This window comes from Engystomops pustulosus, chromosome 10 (genome assembly GCF_040894005.1).
Source record: "Engystomops pustulosus chromosome 10, aEngPut4.maternal, whole genome shotgun sequence".
Taxonomy (NCBI): domain Eukaryota; kingdom Metazoa; phylum Chordata; class Amphibia; order Anura; family Leptodactylidae; genus Engystomops; species Engystomops pustulosus.
This window is the reverse complement of record NC_092420.1, coordinates 99,342,574-99,365,485: the sequence shown is the minus strand read 5'-3', so window position 1 is coordinate 99,365,485 and position 22,912 is coordinate 99,342,574. Positions and strand designations below refer to the sequence as shown.

Here is a 22,912-nt window from a genome sequence, read left to right as displayed (position 1 = left end):
GTAATGTCCCTGGATTATCAGGATGGATTCTGATGGGAGATTTCCTTTAAATGTCACTTTGTTTAGATCATCTTCTTGTAATGTTTAGTGTTATGAGCATTACACGTGGGATGCAATGAGCGCTCTGCTTATATGAAGAAGCAGTAATACATTTCTGGGGTGGATGTTAACCCCATGGCCATCCCTCAAACATTGTGACATATCTATTAGCCAGCTCCCTATAGCCGTGTCATTGGATGTAGCCCTTGGGGGTAATAGTTTCCTAATGTTTATGTAACAAATTTAAGGAACTTTACCCTATTTTTTTAATTCTCCCATTGATATAAAATCTCTGCTTGCTTTCACTGAACATTTTACATCCATCCTTAAAACCTTCCGATTGAGCGTAAGGCTCATGGTCATAATGGTTTACTGTGCTTTCACTGACAGCAAGCAGAGATACTGATGGCAATAAGTGTTCTGTAGGTCTCTCGTGGCGGAGGCTGTATACTTACGAAGTACAGAGGTATATCTTGGTAGTTAGCAGAGTGAGGCATGGTATAAGTCATGCTTTTGCCATCATGCATTGCTGGGAGGTGTCCAGGGTGCAGCATGCCAAGGCTTATGGTGTTGTGCTTATAAGCGGCATTCTGCATGGAGGAGACAATGGGGCGACAGGCCGTGAACACACATGCGGCACTTCAGACTGCACAGACAAGGCTAAAAGAGTTAACAGAGGAGAAGCACATTCTGGGAAAGACATCAGCAAACAAGGATCATAGCACACGGATACAAGTCACAGGCAGAACAGTACACTTACAGAACTGACATAGAGAGATCCATTCTGCTTAACTGCCTGGAAAACCACAACGTAGGGATCAGTGATCACTGCGGAGTATACACCTCACATAACAGGCTGTACATACAGGAGGGGGCAGTATTATAGTAGTTATATTCCTGTACATAGAGGGCAGTATTATAGTAGTTATATTCCTGTACATAGGGGGCAGTATTATAGTAGTTATATTCCTGTACATAGGGGGCAGTATTATAGTAGTTATATTCTTGTACATAGGGAGCAGTATTATAGTAGTTATATTCTTGTACATAGGGGGCAGTATTATAGTAGTTATATTCCTGTACATAGGGGGCAGTATTATAGTAGTTATATTCTTGTACATAGGGGGCAGTATTATAGTAGTTATATTCCTGTACATAGGGGGCAGTATTATAGTAGTTATATTCCTGTACATAGAGGGCAGTATTATAGTAGTTATATTCCTGTACATAGGGGGCAGTATTATAGTAGTTATATTCTTGTACATAGGAGGCAGTATTATAGTAGTTATATTCTTGTACATAGGGGGCAGTATTATAGTAGTTATATTCCTGTACATAGGGGGCAGTATTATAGTAGTTATATTCCTGTACATAGGGGGCAGTATTATAGTAGTTATATTCCTGTACATAGGGAGCAGTATTATAGTAGTTATATTCTTGTACATAGGGGGCAGTATTATAGTAGTTATATTCTTGTACATAGGGGGCAGTATTATAGTAGTTATATTCTTGTACATAGGGGGCAGTATTATAGTAGTTATATCCCTGTACATAGGGGCAGTATTATAGTAGTTATATTCTTGTACATAGGGGGCTGTATTATAGTAGTTATATTCTTGTACATAGGGGGCAGTATTATAGTAGTTATATTCCTGTACATAGGGGCAGTATTATAGTAGTTATATTCCTGTACATAGGGAGCAGTATTATAGTAGTTATATTCCTGTATATAGGGGGCAGTATTATAGTAGTTATATTCCTGTACATAGGGAGCAGTATTATAGTAGTTATATTCTTGTACATAGGTGGCAGTATTATAGTAGTTATATTCCTGTACATAGGGGGCAGTATTATAGTAGTTATATTCCTGTACATAGGGGCAGTATTATAGTAGTTATATTCTTGTACATAGGGGGGCAGTATTATAGTAGTTATATTCTTGTACATAGGGGGCAGTATTATAGTAGTTATATTCCTGTACATAGGGGGCAGTATTATAGTAGTTATATTCTTGTACATAGGGGGCAGTATTATAGTAGTTATATTCCTGTACATAGGGGCAGTATTATAGTAGTTATATTCCTGTACATAGGGAGCAGTATTATAGTAGTTATATTCCTGTATATAGGGGGCAGTATTATAGTAGTTATATTCCTGTACATAGGGGCAGTATTATAGTAGTTATATTCCTGTACATAGGGAGCAGTATTATAGTAGTTATATTCCTGTACATAGGGGCAGTATTATAGTAGTTATATTCTTGTACATAGGGGCAGTATTATAGTAGTTATATTCTTGTACATAGGGGGCAGTATTATAGTAGTTATATTCCTGTACATAGAGGGCAGTATTATAGTAGTTATATTCCTGTACATAGGGGCAGTATTATAGTAGTTATATTCCTGTACATAGGGAGCAGTATTATAGTAGTTATATTCCTGTATATAGGGGGCAGTATTATAGTAGTTATATTCCTGTACATAGGGAGCAGTATTATAGTAGTTATATTCCTGTACATAGGGAGCAGTATTATAGTAGTTATATTCCTGTACATAGGGAGCAGTATTATAGTAGTTATATTCTTGTACATAGGGGGCAGTATTATAGCAGTTATATTCTCATACGTAGGGGCAGTATTATAGTAGTTATATTCTTGTACATAGGAGGCAGTATTATAGTAGTTATATTCCTGTACATAGGGGGCAGTATTATAGTAGTTATATTCCTGTACATAGGGGGCAGTATTATAGTAGTTATATTCCTGTACATAGGGGGATGTATTATAGTAGTTATATTCCTGTACATAGGGGGCAGTATTATAGTAATTATATTCTTGTACATAGGGGACAGTATTATAGTAGTTATATTCTTGTACATAGGGGGCAGTATTATAGTAGTTATATTCCTGTACATAGGGGGCAGTACTATAGTAATTATATTCTTGTACATAGGGGACAGTATTATAGTAGTTATATTCTTGTACATAGGGGGCAGTATTATAGTAGTTATATTCCTGTACATAGGGGGCAGTACTATAGTAATTATATTCTTGTACATAGGGGACAGTATTATAGTAGTTATATTCCTGTACATAGGGGGCAGTACTATAGTAATTATATTCTTGTACATAGGGGACAGTATTATAGTAGTTATATTCTTGTACATAGGGGGCAGTATTATAGTAGTTATATTCTTGTACATAGGGGGCAGTATTATAGTAGTTATATTCTTGTACATAGGGGACAGTATTATAGTAGTTATATTCTTGTACATAGGGGGCAGTATTATAGTAGTTATATTCTTGTACATAGGGGGCAGTATTATAGTAGTTATATTCTTGTACATAGGGGACAGTATTATAGTAGTTATATTCTTGTACATAGGGAGCAGTATTATAGTAGTTATATTCCTGTACATAGGGGACAGTATTATAGTAGTTATATTCCTGTACATAGGGGGCAGTATTATAGTAGTTATATTCCTGTACATAGAGGCAGTATTATAGTAGTTATATTCTTGTACATAGGGGGCAGTGTTATAGTAGTTATATTCTTGTACATAGGGGGCAGTATTATAGTAGTTATATTCTTGTACATAGGGGGCAGTATTATAGTAGTTATATTCTTGTACATAGGGGGCAGTATTATAGTAGTTATATTCTTGTACATAGGGGGCAGTATTATAGTAGTTATATTCCTGTACATAGGGGGCAGTATTATAGTAGTTATATTCCTGTACATAGGGGGCAGTATTATAGTAGTTATATTCTTGTACATAGGGGGCAGTATTATAGTAGTTATATCCCTGTACACAGGGGGCAGTATTATAGTAGTTATATTCCTGTACATAGGGGCCGTATTATAGTAGTTATATTCTTGTACATAGGGGGCAGTATTATAGTAGTTATATTCTTGTACATAGGGGGCAGTATTATAGTAGTTATATTCTTGTACTTAAGGGGCAGTATTATAGTTGTTATATTCTTGTACATAGGTGGCAGTATTATAGTAGTTATATCCCTGTACACAGGGGGCAGTATTATAGTAGTTATATTCCTGTACATAGGGGCAGTATTATAGTAGTTATATTCTTGTACATAGGGGGCAGTGTTATAGTAGTTATATTCCTGTACATAGGGGGCAGTATTATAGTAGTTATATTCCTGTACATAGGGGGCAGTATTATAGTAGTTATATTCCTGTACATAGGGGGAAGTATTATAGTAGTTATATACCTGTACATAGGGGGCAGTATTATAGTAATTATATTCCTGTACATAGGGGGCACTATTATAGTAGTTATATTCCTGTACATAGGGGGAAGTATTATAGTAGTTATATTCCTGTACATAGGGGGCGGTATTATAGTAGTTATATTCCTGTACATAGGGGGCAGTATTATAGTAGTTATATTCCTGTACATAGGGGGCGGTATTATAGTAGTTATATTCTTGTACATAAGGGGCAGTATTATAGTAGATATATTCTTGTACATAGGGGGCAGTATTATAGTAGTTATATTCCTGTACATAGGGGGAAGTATTATAGTAGTTATATTCCTGTACATAGGGGGCAGTATTATAGTAGTTATATTCCTGTACATAGGGGGCAGTATTATAGTAGTTATATTCCTGTACATAGGGGGCAGTGTTATAGTAGTTATATTCCTGTACATAGGGGGCAGTATTATAGTAGTTATATTCCTGTACATAGGGGGCGGTATTATAGTAGTTATATTCTTGTACATAAGGGGCAGTATTATAGTAGATATATTCTTGTACATAGGGGGCAGTATTATAGTAGTTATATTCCTGTACATAGGGGGAAGTATTATAGTAGTTATATTCCTGTACATAGGGGGCAGTATTATAGTAGTTATATTCCTGTACATAGGGGGCAGTATTATAGTAGTTATATTCCTGTACATAGGGGGCAGTGTTGTAGTAGTTATATTCTTGTACATAGGGGGCAGTATTATAGTAGTTATATTCTTGTACATAGGGGGCAGTATTATAGTAGTTATATTCTTATACATAGGAGCAGTATTATAGTAGTTATTTTCTTGTACAAAGGGGGCAGTATTATAGTAGTTATATTCTTGTACATAGGGGGCAGTATTATAGTAGTTATATTCCTGTACATAGGGGGCAGTATTATAGTAGTTATATTCTTGTACATAGGGGGCAGTGTTATAGTAGTTATATTCCTGTACATAGGGGGTAGTATTATAGTAGTTATATTCCTGTACATAGGGGGCAGTATTATAGTAGTTATATTCCTGTACATAGGGGGCAGTATTATAGTAGTTATTTTCTTGTACAAAGGGGGCAGTATTATAGTAGTTATATTCTTGTACATAGGGGGCAGTATTATAGTAGTTATATTCTTGTACATAGGGGGCAGTATTATAGTAGTTATATCCCTGTACATAGGGGCAGTATTATAGTAGTTATATTCTTGTACATAGGGGGCTGTATTATAGTAGTTATATTCTTGTACATAGGGGGCAGTATTATAGTAGTTATATTCCTGTACATAGGGGCAGTATTATAGTAGTTATATTCCTGTACATAGGGAGCAGTATTATAGTAGTTATATTCCTGTATATAGGGGGCAGTATTATAGTAGTTATATTCCTGTACATAGGGAGCAGTATTATAGTAGTTATATTCTTGTACATAGGGGGCAGTATTATAGTAGTTATATTCCTGTACATAGGGGGCAGTATTATAGTAGTTATATTCCTGTACATAGGGGCAGTATTATAGTAGTTATATTCTTGTACATAGGGGGGCAGTATTATAGTAGTTATATTCTTGTACATAGGGGGCAGTATTATAGTAGTTATATTCCTGTACATAGGGGGCAGTATTATAGTAGTTATATTCTTGTACATAGGGGGCAGTATTATAGTAGTTATATTCCTGTACATAGGGGCAGTATTATAGTAGTTATATTCCTGTACATAGGGAGCAGTATTATAGTAGTTATATTCCTGTATATAGGGGGCAGTATTATAGTAGTTATATTCCTGTACATAGGGGCAGTATTATAGTAGTTATATTCCTGTACATAGGGAGCAGTATTATAGTAGTTATATTTCTGTACATAGGGGCAGTATTATAGTAGTTATATTCTTGTACATAGGGGCAGTATTATAGTAGTTATATTCTTGTACATAGGGGGCAGTATTATAGTAGTTATATTCCTGTACATAGAGGGCAGTATTATAGTAGTTATATTCCTGTACATAGGGGCAGTATTATAGTAGTTATATTCCTGTACATAGGGAGCAGTATTATAGTAGTTATATTCCTGTATATAGGGGGCAGTATTATAGTAGTTATATTCCTGTACATAGGGAGCAGTATTATAGTAGTTATATTCCTGTACATAGGGAGCAGTATTATAGTAGTTATATTCCTGTACATAGGGAGCAGTATTATAGTAGTTATATTCTTGTACATAGGGGGCAGTATTATAGCAGTTATATTCTCATACGTAGGGGCAGTATTATAGTAGTTATATTCTTGTACATAGGAGGCAGTATTATAGTAGTTATATTCCTGTACATAGGGGGCAGTATTATAGTAGTTATATTCCTGTACATAGGGGGATGTATTATAGTAGTTATATTCCTGTACATAGGGGGCAGTATTATAGTAATTATATTCTTGTACATAGGGGACAGTATTATAGTAGTTATATTCTTGTACATAGGGGGCAGTATTATAGTAGTTATATTCCTGTACATAGGGGGCAGTACTATAGTAATTATATTCTTGTACATAGGGGGCAGTATTATAGTAGTTATATTCTTGTACATAGGGGGCAGTATTATAGTAGTTATATTCCTGTACATAGGGGGCAGTACTATAGTAATTATATTCTTGTACATAGGGGACAGTATTATAGTAGTTATATTCCTGTACATAGGGGGCAGTACTATAGTAATTATATTCTTGTACATAGGGGACAGTATTATAGTAGTTATATTCTTGTACATAGGGGGCAGTATTATAGTAGTTATATTCTTGTACATAGGGGGCAGTATTATAGTAGTTATATTCTTGTACATAGGGGACAGTATTATAGTAGTTATATTCTTGTACATAGGGGGCAGTATTATAGTAGTTATATTCTTGTACATAGGGGGCAGTATTATAGTAGTTATATTCTTGTACATAGGGGACAGTATTATAGTAGTTATATTCTTGTACATAGGGAGCAGTATTATAGTAGTTATATTCCTGTACATAGGGGACAGTATTATAGTAGTTATATTCCTGTACATAGGGGGCAGTATTATAGTAGTTATATTCCTGTACATAGAGGCAGTATTATAGTAGTTATATTCTTGTACATAGGGGGCAGTGTTATAGTAGTTATATTCTTGTACATAGGGGGCAGTATTATAGTAGTTATATTCTTGTACATAGGGGGCAGTATTATAGTAGTTATATTCTTGTACATAGGGGGCAGTATTATAGTAGTTATATTCTTGTACATAGGGGGCAGTATTATAGTAGTTATATTCCTGTACATAGGGGGCAGTATTATAGTAGTTATATTCCTGTACATAGGGGGCAGTATTATAGTAGTTATATTCTTGTACATAGGGGGCAGTATTATAGTAGTTATATCCCTGTACACAGGGGGCAGTATTATAGTAGTTATATTCCTGTACATAGGGGCAGTATTATAGTAGTTATATTCTTGTACATAGGGGGCAGTATTATAGTAGTTATATTCTTGTACATAGGGGGCAGTATTATAGTAGTTATATTCTTGTACTTAAGGGGCAGTATTATAGTTGTTATATTCTTGTACATAGGTGGCAGTATTATAGTAGTTATATCCCTGTACACAGGGGGCAGTATTATAGTAGTTATATTCCTGTACATAGGGGGCAGTATTATAGTAGTTATATTCCTGTACATAGGGGGCAGTATTATAGTAGTTATATTCCTGTACATAGGGGGAAGTATTATAGTAGTTATATTCCTGTACATAGGGGGCAGTATTACAGTAGTTATATTCTTGTACATAGGGGGCAGTATTATAGTAATTATATTCCTGTACATAGGGGGCACTATTATAGTAGTTATATTCCTGTACATAGGGGGAAGTATTATAGTAGTTATATTCCTGTACATAGGGGGCGGTATTATAGTAGTTATATTCCTGTACATAGGGGGCAGTATTATAGTAGTTATATTCCTGTACATAGGGGGCGGTATTATAGTAGTTATATTCTTGTACATAAGGGGCAGTATTATAGTAGATATATTCTTGTACATAGGGGGCAGTATTATAGTAGTTATATTCCTGTACATAGGGGGAAGTATTATAGTAGTTATATTCCTGTACATAGGGGGCAGTATTATAGTAGTTATATTCCTGTACATAGGGGGCAGTATTATAGTAGTTATATTCCTGTACATAGGGGGCAGTGTTATAGTAGTTATATTCCTGTACATAGGGGGTAGTATTATAGTAGTTATATTCTTGTACATAGGGGGCAGTATTATAGTAGTTATATTCTTGTACATAGGGGGCAGTATTATAGTAGTTATATTCTTATACATAGGAGCAGTATTATAGTAGTTATTTTCTTGTACAAAGGGGGCAGTATTATAGTAGTTATATTCTTGTACATAGGGGGCAGTATTATAGTAGTTATATTCCTGTACATAGGGGGCAGTATTATAGTAGTTATATTCTTGTACATAGGGGGCAGTGTTATAGTAGTTATATTCCTGTACATAGGGGGTAGTATTATAGTAGTTATATTCCTGTACATAGGGGGCAGTATTATAGTAGTTATATTCCTGTACATAGGGGGCAGTATTATAGTAGTTATTTTCTTGTACAAAGGGGGCAGTATTATAGTAGTTATATTCTTGTACATAGGGGGCAGTATTATAGTAGTTATATTCTTGTACATAGGGGGCAGTATTATAGTAGTTATATTCCTGTACATAGGGGGCAGTATTATACTAGTTATTTTCTTGTACAAAGGGGGCAGTATTATAGTAGTTATATTCCTGTACATAGAGGGCAGTATTATAGTAGTTATATTCCTGTACATAGGGGGCAGTATTATAGTAGTTATATTCTTGTACATAGGGGGCAGTATTATAGTAGTTATTTTCTTGTACAAAGGGGGCAGTATTATAGTAGTTATATTCCTGTACATAGAGGGCAGTATTATAGTAGTTATATTCTTGTACATAGAGGGCAGTATTATAGTAGATATATTCCTGTACATAGGGGGCAGTATTATAGTAGTTATATTCCTGTACATAGGGGGCAGTATTATAGTAGTTATATTCCTGTACATAGGAGGCAGTATTATAGTAGTTATATTCCTGTACATAGGGGGCAGTATTATAGTAGTTATATTCTTGTACATAGGGGGCAGTATTATAGTAGTTATATTCCTGTACATAGAGGGCAGTATTATAGTAGTTATATTCCTGTACATAGGGGGCAGTATTATAGTAGTTATATTCCTGTACATAGGGGGCAGTATTATAGTAGTTATATTCCTGTACATAGGGGGCAGTATTATAGTAGTTATATTCTTGTACATAGGGGGCAGTATTATAGTAGTTATATTCTTGTACATAGGGGGCAGTATTATAGTAGTTACATTCCTGTACATAGGGGGCAGTATTATAGTAGTTATATTCTTGTACATAGGGGGTAGTATTATAATAGTTATATTCCTGTACATAGGGGGCAGTATTATAGTAGTTATATTCCTGTACATAGGGGGCAGTATTATAGTAGTTATATTCTTGTACATAGGGGGCAGTATTATAGTAGTTATATTCCTGTACATAGGGGCAGTATTATAGTAGTTATATTCCTGTACATAGGGGGCAGTATTATAGTAGTTATATTCCTGTACATAGGGGGGCAGTATTATAGTAGTTATATTCTTGTACATAGGGGGCAGTATTATAGTAGTTATATTCCTGTACATAGGGGGCAGTATTATAGTAGTTATATACCTGTATATAGGGGGCAGTATAATGTTATTAGAAACACCATTCTGCGAAGAATCTATACAGTGACTGTGGACGTTGCTTAATCCTAAAGAGTGACCATACATGTACAGTTGTGTGATGTCCTGGCCACATAACTACTTCTGGTTGACACTTATGGCTTCCCACATGATTATACTATAAAGCAGTGATGGCAAACCTTTTGGAGACAGAGTGCCCAAGCTACAACCAAAACCCACTTAGATGTCGCAAAGTGCCAACATGACAATTTAAGCAGTAACTTATTGTTCACTGCTGTATCTCAGGTTTTAATCGTATTGGCGTCCTGAGTTCACCAGTACAATAGAAAGATGATGGAGAAACTTGGCTTGTAGCTTTCTGCCAGGATCTCCTGAAGAGGAAGAATCAGGTTACCCAGAGCAGGATCGCCAATGACAATCCATCTCTATGCACACCTTCTTGCTCCTCCTGTAGTCCTGGCAGCCAAGGAGGTTGCTTTAAAATAGCGCTGAGCATGACACATCCTGTGCTGTATTGGATCATAGGAGAAAGCCGTGAGTCCTATCTGGCAAATTCTAAATTGGGGTGAAGGCCTGGGTGCCCATAGAAAGGGCTCCGAGTGCCACCTCTGGCACCCGTGCCATAGGTTCGCCACCACTGCTATAAAGTGTTAGCCCTGTGTCACCTGAGGTTGCTCACTATACGGCCCATAATGTGGCAGCTGAAGCTGTTGGCTGAGTAGAGCTTCATCTCCGATACATTTATGAATTGCCCCATTTTCAGATTCTGCTGATCGTCAGAAGAGCCAAACTTGTCTCAAGACCTTATATCATCAAAATCAAGTAGTTTGTATGATAACTGAAGACGACTAGGACTTGGACCTATCCAAAAAATGTTGTCATAGTAAGAAAATGTAATTTTGGTAAAGTTGGAGGAGAAGGTAATCATAATAATTTCCATATAAGATTAGTATACCATATTTGCTCTGGTTAATGGCTCTAGAGTGATAATACGTATATCCAATACATAAGATCAACATCAGCCAAACCAATAGATTGCGGCAGACCCGGCCACCATCTTGTATGGACATGGAAGTCCAAACATTCCCTTACAAATAATGTTGGGTCAGACATTTTGAATGTTGGACTGGCCCAACAGAGTGCTAGAGGATCGTTTAGTAAACCTAAGTTCTAACCCAATAATGGGACCCTCAGATCCAGAAGAAGACAACCCTAGGGTCTTCTTATTGAGGTTGATTGATGGTGGCCTCCCAGAATGATCTAATCTGGTGGGCTCAAGGAACACCCAAGCCAAGCATTTGTGTATTTACAACTTCTGACATCATACTGCTGGATGTTCCCTTAAAAAAACACAACGATCAATGAATTATCTGGTCTTAGGAGGACCTACCCTGTCCAGTCTTCTTGCTTCTATATGTCTAAGCAGTTGCTGTCTCCAGTCCGGTGGCATTTTGTTGCAGCCATCATCTACTTTTCCCTGATTCTGCCTCATCTTCATGTCACCGTCGGAGGTCTTGTCGCCGTAGTTGACTAAGTTGTAATCAGACGGTATCTTTTCTAGAAGTGCCGCCATGGTCGGCCTGGCAGATACGGGACGAGTTTGAGCAGTCCCATAGGTCTCGGTGCTGTAGCTTCTCGCAGACAATGGCCGCCTCTGCGTAAGAGTTTTGACTTGATAACTGCTTCCTTGAGACTTCATGTCTGGGTAGGAGCTGTGATCGTCGTCATATCGGCCATTTCTCCTTTGGAACTGAGATTCGGCCACTGACATGCTGCTTTGGCGTTCTATAGCCCCAAGGAACGGAGGCCTGCCATAGCGGTCAGTCTGTGGGAGTTCATGTGGCTCGCTCACCCTTCTATACATTGACATCTCTGCTGCAGTTGCCAAAGAGTCTGCCCTTTTCAAGAACCCCGGCCTTGATCCTTGACTTGTAAACTGAGGAGGAATGGAGTCTTCGTTGACAGAAGGTTGAGAGAAGGAGAACATCTGCTCCATGGGTGGGTATCCTCTGTAGGCCCTGGGGCTTATTAAGTCTTTTGCTATTGTCTTTGTTTGTTGAGAGGAGTAGTCGGGGTTGTACGAAAATGGAGGAGGTACTCGCTTCTCTGGCTTTACTTCAACTGCACCCGTTGGGTTAAAACTTTGGTCAAACTGGTAGACTTTCTTGGTGGTAGGCTTTTGTGGATGTCCCCTACTGGTTCCGTAACCCAATAACTCATCGTCAAGCATTGGCACCGACTGACTACGAGACATACTATGCTCCTGTAACATCCCCAGGTCGGGTCTGTCATGGCTTCCTTGCATGATGTTTCTGGGGTCGTAGTTTTGTAAGGGTATGTTGTACACTTTGAAAGCCCCGATATCTATTTCATCTATACTCTGAGACTTTTTGAATCTCCCCGTCTTCAAGTCTTTCATCAATGGCGAGAGCCTTTCGGTACTTTTGCTCACTGATATGGTGTTTTTGGCAGACTCGGGGCGGCAATGGCTATGTGGGAATACATTTCCCATGCTCCGGTTAGAGTTGGTGTCATGAAACTCCCACGATGGTCCTGACGAGAATGTGCTTGGGTTTTCTAATGACTGTGGCTTATGTTCTTTCCGTTCGGGCAATGGACTATTGACGGGAGTGGTTTCAAGTTTAGAAGGAAATGCTGTCCTGTCTTCGAATGGACTTGGGGTCCGCGTCCAGTTTTGCCAAGGATTGCTGGGAGAAACATCTGCTTCTTGAGAGTTCCTCTGCGATGGCTGGTCCAACTCCAAAGGAATGCCAACGATTCGGTCTTGCCTGATTAATGGCCGCCTTCCGTGGGACGATGTGCTTCTTGATTTCGAAGACAGCATTGGGTTACCTCCTGCGTTGTCCGCCGTGTTTTCTTCCGCCACGAATCCGGTGTTGTCATAGTGGGAGCTGTTGTTCCAGTTTTCAGTGAACGAGTCGTTGAGATTTTGCCGGTCGTTGCGCTGCTGTAGATTTCCTATCGGCGCGGACTCTCGCTGGCTCAGCAATGGCTTTGTTTCAAGGGGCTGTGGGAAGGACTGAGTCAATCTACAAGAATAAAGAGAGAAAACAATGTCCATTGTGGTGCGAATGTAAGGCAAACAGAAAAAGCGCCACTCTTGGCTGAATCTGGTATTGCAGGTCAACTGTATGAACCTGAATAGCTCTAAGAGGATCATTCATCACCTCCACCAACCCCTAGGCTTTTCATCCTCTAACAGGTGGTGCTCCACCGAACCCGGGAAAGTCAGAATTGCAAAAATTCTCTACCAGATAGCCAAGCACCGCCCACCTGACAGTATAGGATAATTAGCAGACTTCATAACTAATGGCACTAATTTCTTGTGTACGGAAGGGAGCTAGAGAAAACCCTCAGTGGCGCCTACTACAGGATGAAACTAGAGGGAGGAAGTGTTGCAATTTGCATATTGAAAATTTTGGAGACTTTTTTTTGAGCATGCATCAATATTTATTGACCCTAGTCAAGGATTCGACTGACCTGTTACCCCACAAGGAGCTATTTACAGCCTCTTTGGCGGAAATCTGTACTTTCACGCGCGCGTTAGATGATCCGGAAGAAGCTTGGGAAGGTGAGTAGTCAGAATAGGTCCCTGATGACACGCTGTTATGATGGTGCTTGTCCATCTCCGACTCGTCTGTGGACTCTGTAGATACAAAAATTTGGTGAAGTGGGAAAAAGGGGAACTGAGTTATATGGGAACCTTTGATTATGAAGTGTAATCCTCAATCCCTTGTGATTCTTGGGCCACATCAACCCATTAAATCCTACTTAAAGGGGTTGGCCAGGATTTCCTATGAATAGAAGATGCTAAGGTAGCAGTGGTTCCACCGATCAACCATTGATGACCTCTCCTGCTGAAAGCTTCTATAGTCATTCCTAGACAAACCCTTTAAGGGATGGTCGCCTTCTTCTGAAAACAACCAATGTAATGTCTGCAGAGATGATCCAAGGGCTCCAGGCTGGTTTAGGGCCACCATACTGGGTTCCTCCAATGTTTTGCACCCAACTATATGGTCCTTCCAATGTATGCACCTTTCTTATCTTTTCCCAGCAGCACCAGTTTTGGTGGGTACAGTGGGGTCTCAATCAATGAGGGGCGCAGCTCCGCCATACGCATTTCGGTCGGGCGATGTCCAAAGGGCTCCTGAATAGAAGAAAAACAATGTTAAAGGGGCGAGGGCTGCGACTATGTGACACGTCCTTCATGGTTTGGCAGTGAGACAGAGTAACATTAGCAAAGGTCATAAAGAGCATAAACACCCACAATATACGTCTCACGGTGTAATTACTGTATATGACAAATGTTCCCAGAGGAGGAAGTGACGTGTAGTCATGGGGGTCATTCCTACACACCCGGTACCAGAAACTCACAGGGAATTATAGAGAATATCTGCTATAATATTCATATTCAGGGTAAAATGAGAACAATAAATCAAAGAAAGTCTCATCTACTACCAAGGAAGAGGCAACATATCAGACCCACTCTCTACATAGGGGGCAGTATTATAGTAGTTATATTCCTGTACATAGGGGGCAGTATTATAGTAGTTATATTCTTGTACATAGGGGGCAGTATAATAGTAGTTATATTCTTGTACATAGGGGGCAGTATTATAGTAGTTATATTCCTGTACATAGGGGGCAGTATTATAGTAGTTATATTCTTGTACATAGGGAGCAGTATTATAGTAGTTATATTCCTGTACATAGGGGGCAGTATTATAGTAGTTATATTCCTGTACACAGGGGGCAGTATTATAGTAGTTATATTCCTGTACATAGGGGGTAGTATTATAGTAGTTATATTCTTGTACATAGGGGGCAGTATTATAGTAGTTATATTCTTGTACATAGGGGGCAGTATTATAGTAGTTATATTCCTGTACATAGGGGGCAGTATTATAGTAGTTATATTCCTGTACATAGGGATCAGTATTATAGTAGTTATATACCTGTACATAGGGAGCAGTATTATAGTATTTATATTCCTGTACATAGGGGCAGTATTATAGTAGTTATATTCCTGTACATAGGGGGCAGTATTATAGTAGTTATATTCCTGTACATAGGGGGCAGTATTATAGTAGTTATATTCCTGTACATAGGGGGCAGTATTATAGTAGTTATATTCCTGTACATAGGGGGCAGTGTTTTAGTAGTTATTCTCTTGTACATAGGGGGCAGTATTATAGTAGTTATATTCTTGTACATAGGGGGCAGTATTATAGTAGTTATATTCCTGTACATAGGGGGCAGTGTTATAGTAGTTATATTCCTGTACATAGGGGGCAGTATTATAGTAGTTATATTCCTGTACATAGGGGGCAGTATTATAGTAGTTATATTCTTGTACATAGGGGCAGTATTATAGTAGTTATATTCCTGTACATAGGGGCAGTATTATAGTAGTTATATTCCTGTACATAGGGGGCAGTATTATAGTAGTTATATTCTTGTACATAGGGGGCAGTATTATAGTAGTTATATTCCTGTACATAGGGGCAGTATTATAGTAGTTATATTCCTGTACATAGGGGGCAGTATTATAGTAGTTATATTCTTGTACATAGGGGCGGTATTATAGTAGTTATATTCCTGTACATAGGGGGCAGTATTATAGTAGTTATAGTCTTGTACATAGGGGGCAGTGTTATAGTAGTTATATTCTTGTACATAGGGGGCAGTATTATAGTAGTTATATTCTTGTACACAGGGGGCAGTATTATAGTAGTTATATTCCTGTACATAGGAGGCAGTATTATAGTAGTTATATTCTTGTACATAGGGGGCAGTGTTATAGTAGTTATATTCTTGTACATAGGGGCAGTATTATAGTAGTTATATTCCTGTACATAGGGGGCAGTATTATAGTAGTTATATTCCTGTACATAGGGGGCAGTATTATAGTAGTTATATTCTTGTACATAGGGGGCAGTATTATAGTAGTTATATTCCTGTACATAGGGGGCAGTATTATAGTAGTTATATTCCTGTACATAGGGGCAGTATTATAGTAGTTATATTCCTGTACATAGGGGGCAGTATTATAGTAGTTATATTCCTGTACATAGGGGCAGTATTATAGTAGTTATATTCCTGTACATAGGGGGCAGTATTATAGTAGTTATATTCCTGTACATAGGGGGCAGTATTATAGTAGTCATATTCTTGTACATAGGGGACAGTATTATAGTAGTTATATTCCTGTACATAGGGGGCAGTATTATAGTAGTTATATTCTTGTACATAGGGGCAGTATTATAGTAGTTATATTCCTGTACATAGGGGCAGTATTATAGTAGTTATATTCTTGTACATAGGGGGTAGTATTATAGTAACTCATTTCTTATCAGTAGGGTAAGATATGATATTAGTGTTACCTCTGATCTTTCTGAATGCTCTTCCTTTTCCTTTCTTTTTGGGACTTCAAGGGAATAACTGCGCATGTTTCCTTCAGCAGACATTTGGGTCTTTTGAAATTCTTTGTGTTCTCGATTTGAAACCTAAAAATAAAATAACATAATTATGAAAAAGTTGCACGTTTAAGTCAATGTTAGTCAAGAAAAGAGTCTATGATTTTAGTAAAAGTTGCAGGAGTGCGCTGAGCATAAACTGTGTCAGACTATTACCTATGGTGAGCGGTGTAATCGGCTTGTACTATTACCATTCTCTGGTCTTTGGGATTGTCTCAACAAAAATGACTATTTTTACAAGGAATCCGTCACATTGATTACAGTTACAATCAGATGATTTCACGACAGACACAGATTGACAATTGTGGACGCCACAGAAGAAATGACTGAAGGTGACCGTGTAATTTAAGGCTCGGCCAAGTGTGTCAGGTTATTAGAGGAGGGGCCACCTGGAAGCCTAAAATGATACAAATCATGTAAAAGTTGCAGGAATGTGCAGACACATACATCACAGTCCTGAATGACTACATACTGCAGTTCTTTATATTATCCCTGATGTCGGCCCTTATTACATTCTCTGTCCTATATCCATTATCTAAAGACAAAAACACACTCGACTCCAAACCCAGGGTTCTTAGTTGTATAAACACGCCCACTTCCTCTTAAAGCCCCTCCTTCTTTATGTTTGACGATTGTCAGGTAAGTACACAACCTTCTTACTCTGGGCTATCTGACATTTATGTTGACTTTTAAACTTCCTAGATCCAAAAATGTAAGTTTTTGAAGGATAGTAGAAGAGTAGAAGGAATCCTTTGCCCACTTTTGATGGCTTCTCATATGTGTGGTCAGCCATGAATAGGAAGTTATGCCAAGTCTCCAACAGAGGGAGACACTTTATTCAAAAAAGCTCCACACTGGCAAAAAGATGAAGGTGCAGTGCAGTGAAATACCCCCAACTATGTGCAGGGAGGTAACCCCCAACCATGTGCAGGGAGGTAACCCCCAACCATGTGCAGGGAGGTAACCCCCAACCATGTGCAGGGAGGTAACCCCCAACCATGTGCAGGGAGGTACCCCCCAACCATGTGCAGGGAGGTACCCCCCAACCATGTGCAGGGAGGTACCCCCCAACCATGTGCAGGAAGATACCCCCCAACCATGTGCAGGAAGATACCCCCCAACCATGTGCAGGAAGATACCCCCCAACCATGTGCAGGAAGATACCCCCCAACCATGTGCAGGGAGGTAACCCCCAACCATGTGCAGGGAGGTAACCCCCAACCATGTGCAGGGAGGTAACCCCCAACCATGTGCAGGGAGGTAACCCCCAACCATGTGCAGGGAGGTAACCCCCAACCATGTGCAGGGAGGTAACCCCCAACCATGTGCAGGGAGGTAACCCCCAACCATGTGCAGGGAGGTAACCCCCAACCATGTGCAGGGAGGTAACCCCCAACCATGTGCAGGGAGGTAACCCCCAACCATGTGCAGGGAGGTAACCCCCAACCATGTGCAGGGAGGTACCCCCCAACCATGTGCAGGGAGGTAACCCCCAACCATGTGCAGGGAGGTAACCCCCAACCATGTGCAGGGAGGTAACCCCCAACCATGTGCAGGGAGGTACCCCCCAACCATGTGCAGGGAGGTACCCCCCAACCATGTGCAGGGAGGTACCCCCCAACCATGTGCAGGAAGATACCCCCCAACCATGTGCAGGAAGATACCCCCAACCATGTGCAGGGAGGTACCCCCCAACCATGTGCAGGGAGGTACCCCCCAACCATGTGCAGGGAGGTACCCCCCAACCATGTGCAGGGAGGTACCCCCCAACCATGTGCAGGGAGGTAACCCCCAACCATGTGCAGGGAGGTACCCCCCAACCATGTGCAGGGAGGTACCCCCCAACCATGTGCAGGGAGGTACCCCCCAACCATGTGCAGGGAGGTAACCCCCAACCATGTGCAGGAAGATACCCCCCAACCATGTGCAGGAAGATACCCCCCAACCATGTGCAGGGAGGTACCCCCCAACCATGTGCAGGGAGGTACCCCCCAACCATGTGCAGGGAGGTAACCCCCAACCATGTGCAGGGAGGTACCCCCCAACCATGTGCAGGGAGGTACCCCCCAACCATGTGCAGGGAGGTACCCCCCAACCATGTGCAGGGAGGTACCCCCCAACCATGTGCAGGGAGAGACCCCTAACTATGATGTCACTATAGACAGGCAGTATCTTTTTGAGACCACCCCTTTAAAGGTGTTTACTGCTTTCAATTGATGAAACCTGAAAAATCCTTAGATAATGATCACCAGTTGCCTTCCTGTTGGGATACTCAGGGACTCAGGGCCACAATCTATTGGGAAAGAAGATGTGGATCACATATGTAAAAAAAATTTTGGAACCAGACAACCCCTTCAGGGGCCATGAGGCCATCTATGAAGGTGTCCATTCTTTAATAAAATGTTACTCTCTTGCCTGAGACCTTACACGTGATTCCTTCACCTTCTGCGCTCCTCCAACTGGGACAGGGATGACCATGATTACGAATGGGGTTGACCACTAATATTTCTGGTGCATCGGAGATCCTTGGAGAAATAAGGCTCTAGTCCCCCAGTCATAGATCTTCGACTTCTAACTGGAACCCTTGGCCAAGAGACGTCTTCCCACCAAGAGTAAAAAGGGGAAATCATCGTCTCCTATCACTGTATTCATGTATAGGTTCTGGGACGTTCTACTGGCTGAAGACCAGGGGTCTCGCGGACAAAATTTGTAACTATGTCTTCCCACCTTCCGAGATTATCGATGATATCATAGAGGGTTACAATGCGGAAAATCTACTCACTGTTGGCCAACTTTTTGTCTCGCCTCTTGCTTTGGCCTCGAGCCATAAAAAAAGGTCAAAACTATTCGTGGAAAGTTAGAAAACATCCAAGAGAAGAAGTGGCGCCCCCATTGTTCACTATCATGTAACTACAGGTGACACCTAGGATGGAATCATGAAATACCATGATTTCGACCCAATGACATAAGGTTTTATGATGCCCAAGAGTAACCAAAGTTTGGATCACAATTGAGGAAGCAAAACGGCCAGTAAGTAGAAGACCATGTATGACTCGCAAAGGTCATCACTGTTGGACTGGGGATTCTGGGACCCACCAGATGGAAATATACCCCTAGAGCTCTGGGGTCCAATGCCTGGGCCTACTGGAGGATCCTTTGCTTCTCTAGTTGGCCAGTCCATCCATGGAAGTCATGGGTATCTGGATGATTGACCCTAAAGGTGACAATTTGAACCTACTTAATCACTCTTGACCGCTCTGCCCTACCATGGTCACGGTGTGTATGAGGCCAACACGTGGCCCAGTTGTACAATGCAGAAGATATTATTCAATCACCTCGGACTTCATGTCTTTGGTTGACATTGGCCACTTATGTTGTTCATATTTTTCCTTGAGATTTTGCTCTGCTGTTGGTGTTGGAATGGAATTTTCCAGAGAAGAGCTGTGACTTCCTTTACCGACCATGTTCTGCACTGACTTCACCATATTTTTTAAATCTTCCGGGTACGGTGTTGGGTACCTCTTGAGATTGATTTCAACCTGGATTTGGAAATAAAGGATAGTAGTAAAATGACGGCTCAATCTTTGAAGGTTAAATATCTATGGGGTCAGTAAAGTTCTATCATGGTGCAAGCCAATCCTATCCGTCACCACAACAATTCATGGGAGAGTGAAATATCTCAAACCAGATTGGATGAGTGCGGATCTAGTGGGGCAGATTTACTTACCCGGTCCATTCACGATCCAGCGGCGCGTTCTCTGCGGTGGATTCGGGTCCGGCCGGGATTCACTAAGGCAGTTCCTCCGCCGTCCACCAGGTGGCGCTGCTGCGCTGAAGTTCCCCGAGGCCCGCCGGAATGCACTGAAGTTCACTGGCCTATACCTGGTGAAGGTAAGTGCAAGTTCCGCAACACTTTTTTTTTTTTTTAAATGCGGCGGTTTTTCCGAATCCGTCGGGTTTTCATTCGGCCATGCCCCCCGATTTCCGTTGCTTACTCATAGACCCAGGCACCGTGATCGGGGTAATCTTCTTGTATTTGTTATCCATGGCCTCATAAATTATAATCTTAAATTTTCTAAAATCAACTTTAAATTTTATGCCAATTAGCCACATGGGCTCTGGGGTTTGTTACCAGAGCTCCTACCAGCTGCAGCTGTTACACTGCCTCTCCCCCTGCAGCACTTCCCCTTCCCTCTGCCTGATGTAATCTCACTGTATCATAGGAAGTTTCAGCACACAATAGGAGGGGGGGAGGGAGTTTAACTACCTGTGAAGCTGCAGCATAGAGGGGCTCTGGTAACACCCCCCAAACCCCTGAGACTCATTAGCATAATTATAAAAGTTGATTTTAGAAGGAAAGAGGCGATGGATAACAGATATAAGAAGATCCTACAGTCCCGGTGCCTGGATCTAGGAGTAATGTCCCGGGTTTATCAGGATGGAGTCTGATGGGAGATTTCCTTTAAAGGGGTTTTCCCTCTACTACTCATCATCTTTCTATAGGATAAGTCATTTATCTTATCTATGGAGGTGTAACTTACAGTAACCCCCCCCCCACCGATCAGTTGTTTTACACTATGGTCGGAGCAGGAAGAACACAGCTCCTCCGTCACACCGCACGTTTCCACTACAGAGAGGTCGTCACTGATATAGGGAACCAGAAAACCCATTAATACCACAACCAGACGATTAACAAAAGCAAAGTCCATTCTAGATAAAGAGACGGACGCATTTTGTAATTCCTGTTCAAAAAGTTACATTATAACATGAAAACGAGTCTTAGAAACGAGTCAACCCTTCACAACGAGCCGTTTCACCACTTTCTGTAAAATTGCAGTTTTTCACAAATTTTTCACAAATACAGTCAGTGACAGGTTCCCACAGAATTCTAAGAACTAAATGATACCCTAAAAACTGTTTCCTTCACATCCCCATAAAATCAACTTTGTTATCTTACCTGGCATACAGCCAGATGTAGCAATGAGTCCTGCTCGGCCAAGTCTCACGGCTCCTCCCCATGCCACATGCCTCCTTGTCAAGTGCTTCATGTCATGTGACCAGGGTGATGCCATCTAAAGTCCTGCACACTCTAACATTTGCATAATATACCCCATCAATGTATCTGATCACATGAAATCACAGCAGCCTCCTTGGAGGATGGAGAGGAGTAATATAGTCCATGTAGGCATACTGTGATTTCATGTGATCAGATACATTCATGGGGTAGATTATACACATGTTAGTGTGTGCAGGACTTTAGATGACATCACCCTGGTCACATGACATGAAGCACTGAATGGTGAGAAGGAGGTATGGGGTATAGGGAGGTGCCGAATGGCCTACCTTTCCTTTAATGTAAGAAAAGATGGTCCACCCTAAGACGTCATTCAATCTTTCTCTCCTACAAGGCAAGTATGAAGAAGAGAAAGTAACTGCCCCCCTGTTCAGCTCTTGTCTTGTAGCATTAGTCCAATGTATGTAAGTAGGTGGGGGGTCCGATAAAAGATGTAAAACCATTGTATCCACCAAACTATTAGGTATTAATCACACAGGCCTTTCTTGATGATGGGTGCAGCCCCCAGCTCCGGGGACGATGGGTGCAGCCCCCAGCTCCGGGGACGATGGGTGCAGCCCCCAGCTCCGGGGACGATGGGTGCAGCCCCCAGCTCCGGGGACGATGGGTGCAGCCCCCAGCTCCGGGGACGATGGGTGCAGCGCCCAGCTCCGGGGACGATGGGTGCAGCCCCCAGCTCCGGGGATGATGGGTGCAGCCCCCAGCTCCGGGGATGATGGGTGCAGCCCCCAGCTCCGGGGATGATGGGTGCAGCCCCCAGCTCCGGGGATGATGGGTGCAGCCCCCAGCTCCGGGGATGATGGGTGCAGCCCCCAGCTCCGGGGATGATGGGTGTAGCCCCCAGCTCCGAGGATGATGGGGGCAGCCCCCAGCTCCGGGGATGATGGGGGCAGCCCCCAGCTCCGGGGATGATGGGGGCAGCCCCCCAGATGATGATGGGTGCAGCCCCCCAGGTGATGATGGGCGCACCCCCGGTGATGATGGGCGCACCCCCCGGTGATGATGGGCGCACCCCCCGGTGATGATGGGCGCACCCCCCGGTGATGTTGGGTGCAGCAGGTGCAAGTCCTCCACCTCTCCATTAATTCGTCTTGTCTGAGGAGCTGGATAATAAATCTCATCATTCTGGAATTAATTCTATATTTAAGGAGAAGATCCCGGAGTCGCGTTGCTTGGGATACACTTGAGTAATTAGGAAAGCGCTGAGGGCTGCGCGGCATCGCATATTAATCACTTAATCAGACAAAAAAAAATTTAAGATTTAAGTTTT

The 22,912-nt window shown here is 41.2% G+C and overlaps 1 protein-coding gene across 9 annotated transcripts in view; it reads right to left on the bottom strand.

The window, feature by feature from the left end:
- LRRC7 (leucine rich repeat containing 7) overlaps positions 1-22,912 on the bottom strand; it is a 221,160-nt gene that overhangs the window by 33,859 nt on the left and 164,389 nt on the right. For 4 of the 9 annotated variants that reach the window (XM_072128537.1, XM_072128543.1, XM_072128538.1 and 1 more), the window contains 6 exons: positions 19,904-20,107; positions 16,476-16,598; positions 14,128-14,239; positions 13,573-13,738; positions 11,462-13,121; positions 495-629 (listed from right to left, as the gene is read on the bottom strand). In XM_072128537.1, the coding sequence (XP_071984638.1) occupies positions 495-629; positions 11,462-13,121; positions 13,573-13,738; positions 14,128-14,239; positions 16,476-16,598; positions 19,904-20,107 (2,400 nt within the window). Of the gene's footprint in view, positions 1-494; positions 630-799; positions 836-11,461; positions 13,122-13,572; positions 13,739-14,127; positions 14,240-16,475; positions 16,599-19,903; positions 20,108-22,912 lie in introns of all 9 variants that reach the window. The other 5 variants (XM_072128540.1, XM_072128542.1, XM_072128541.1 and 2 more) reach the window with 3 other exon arrangements.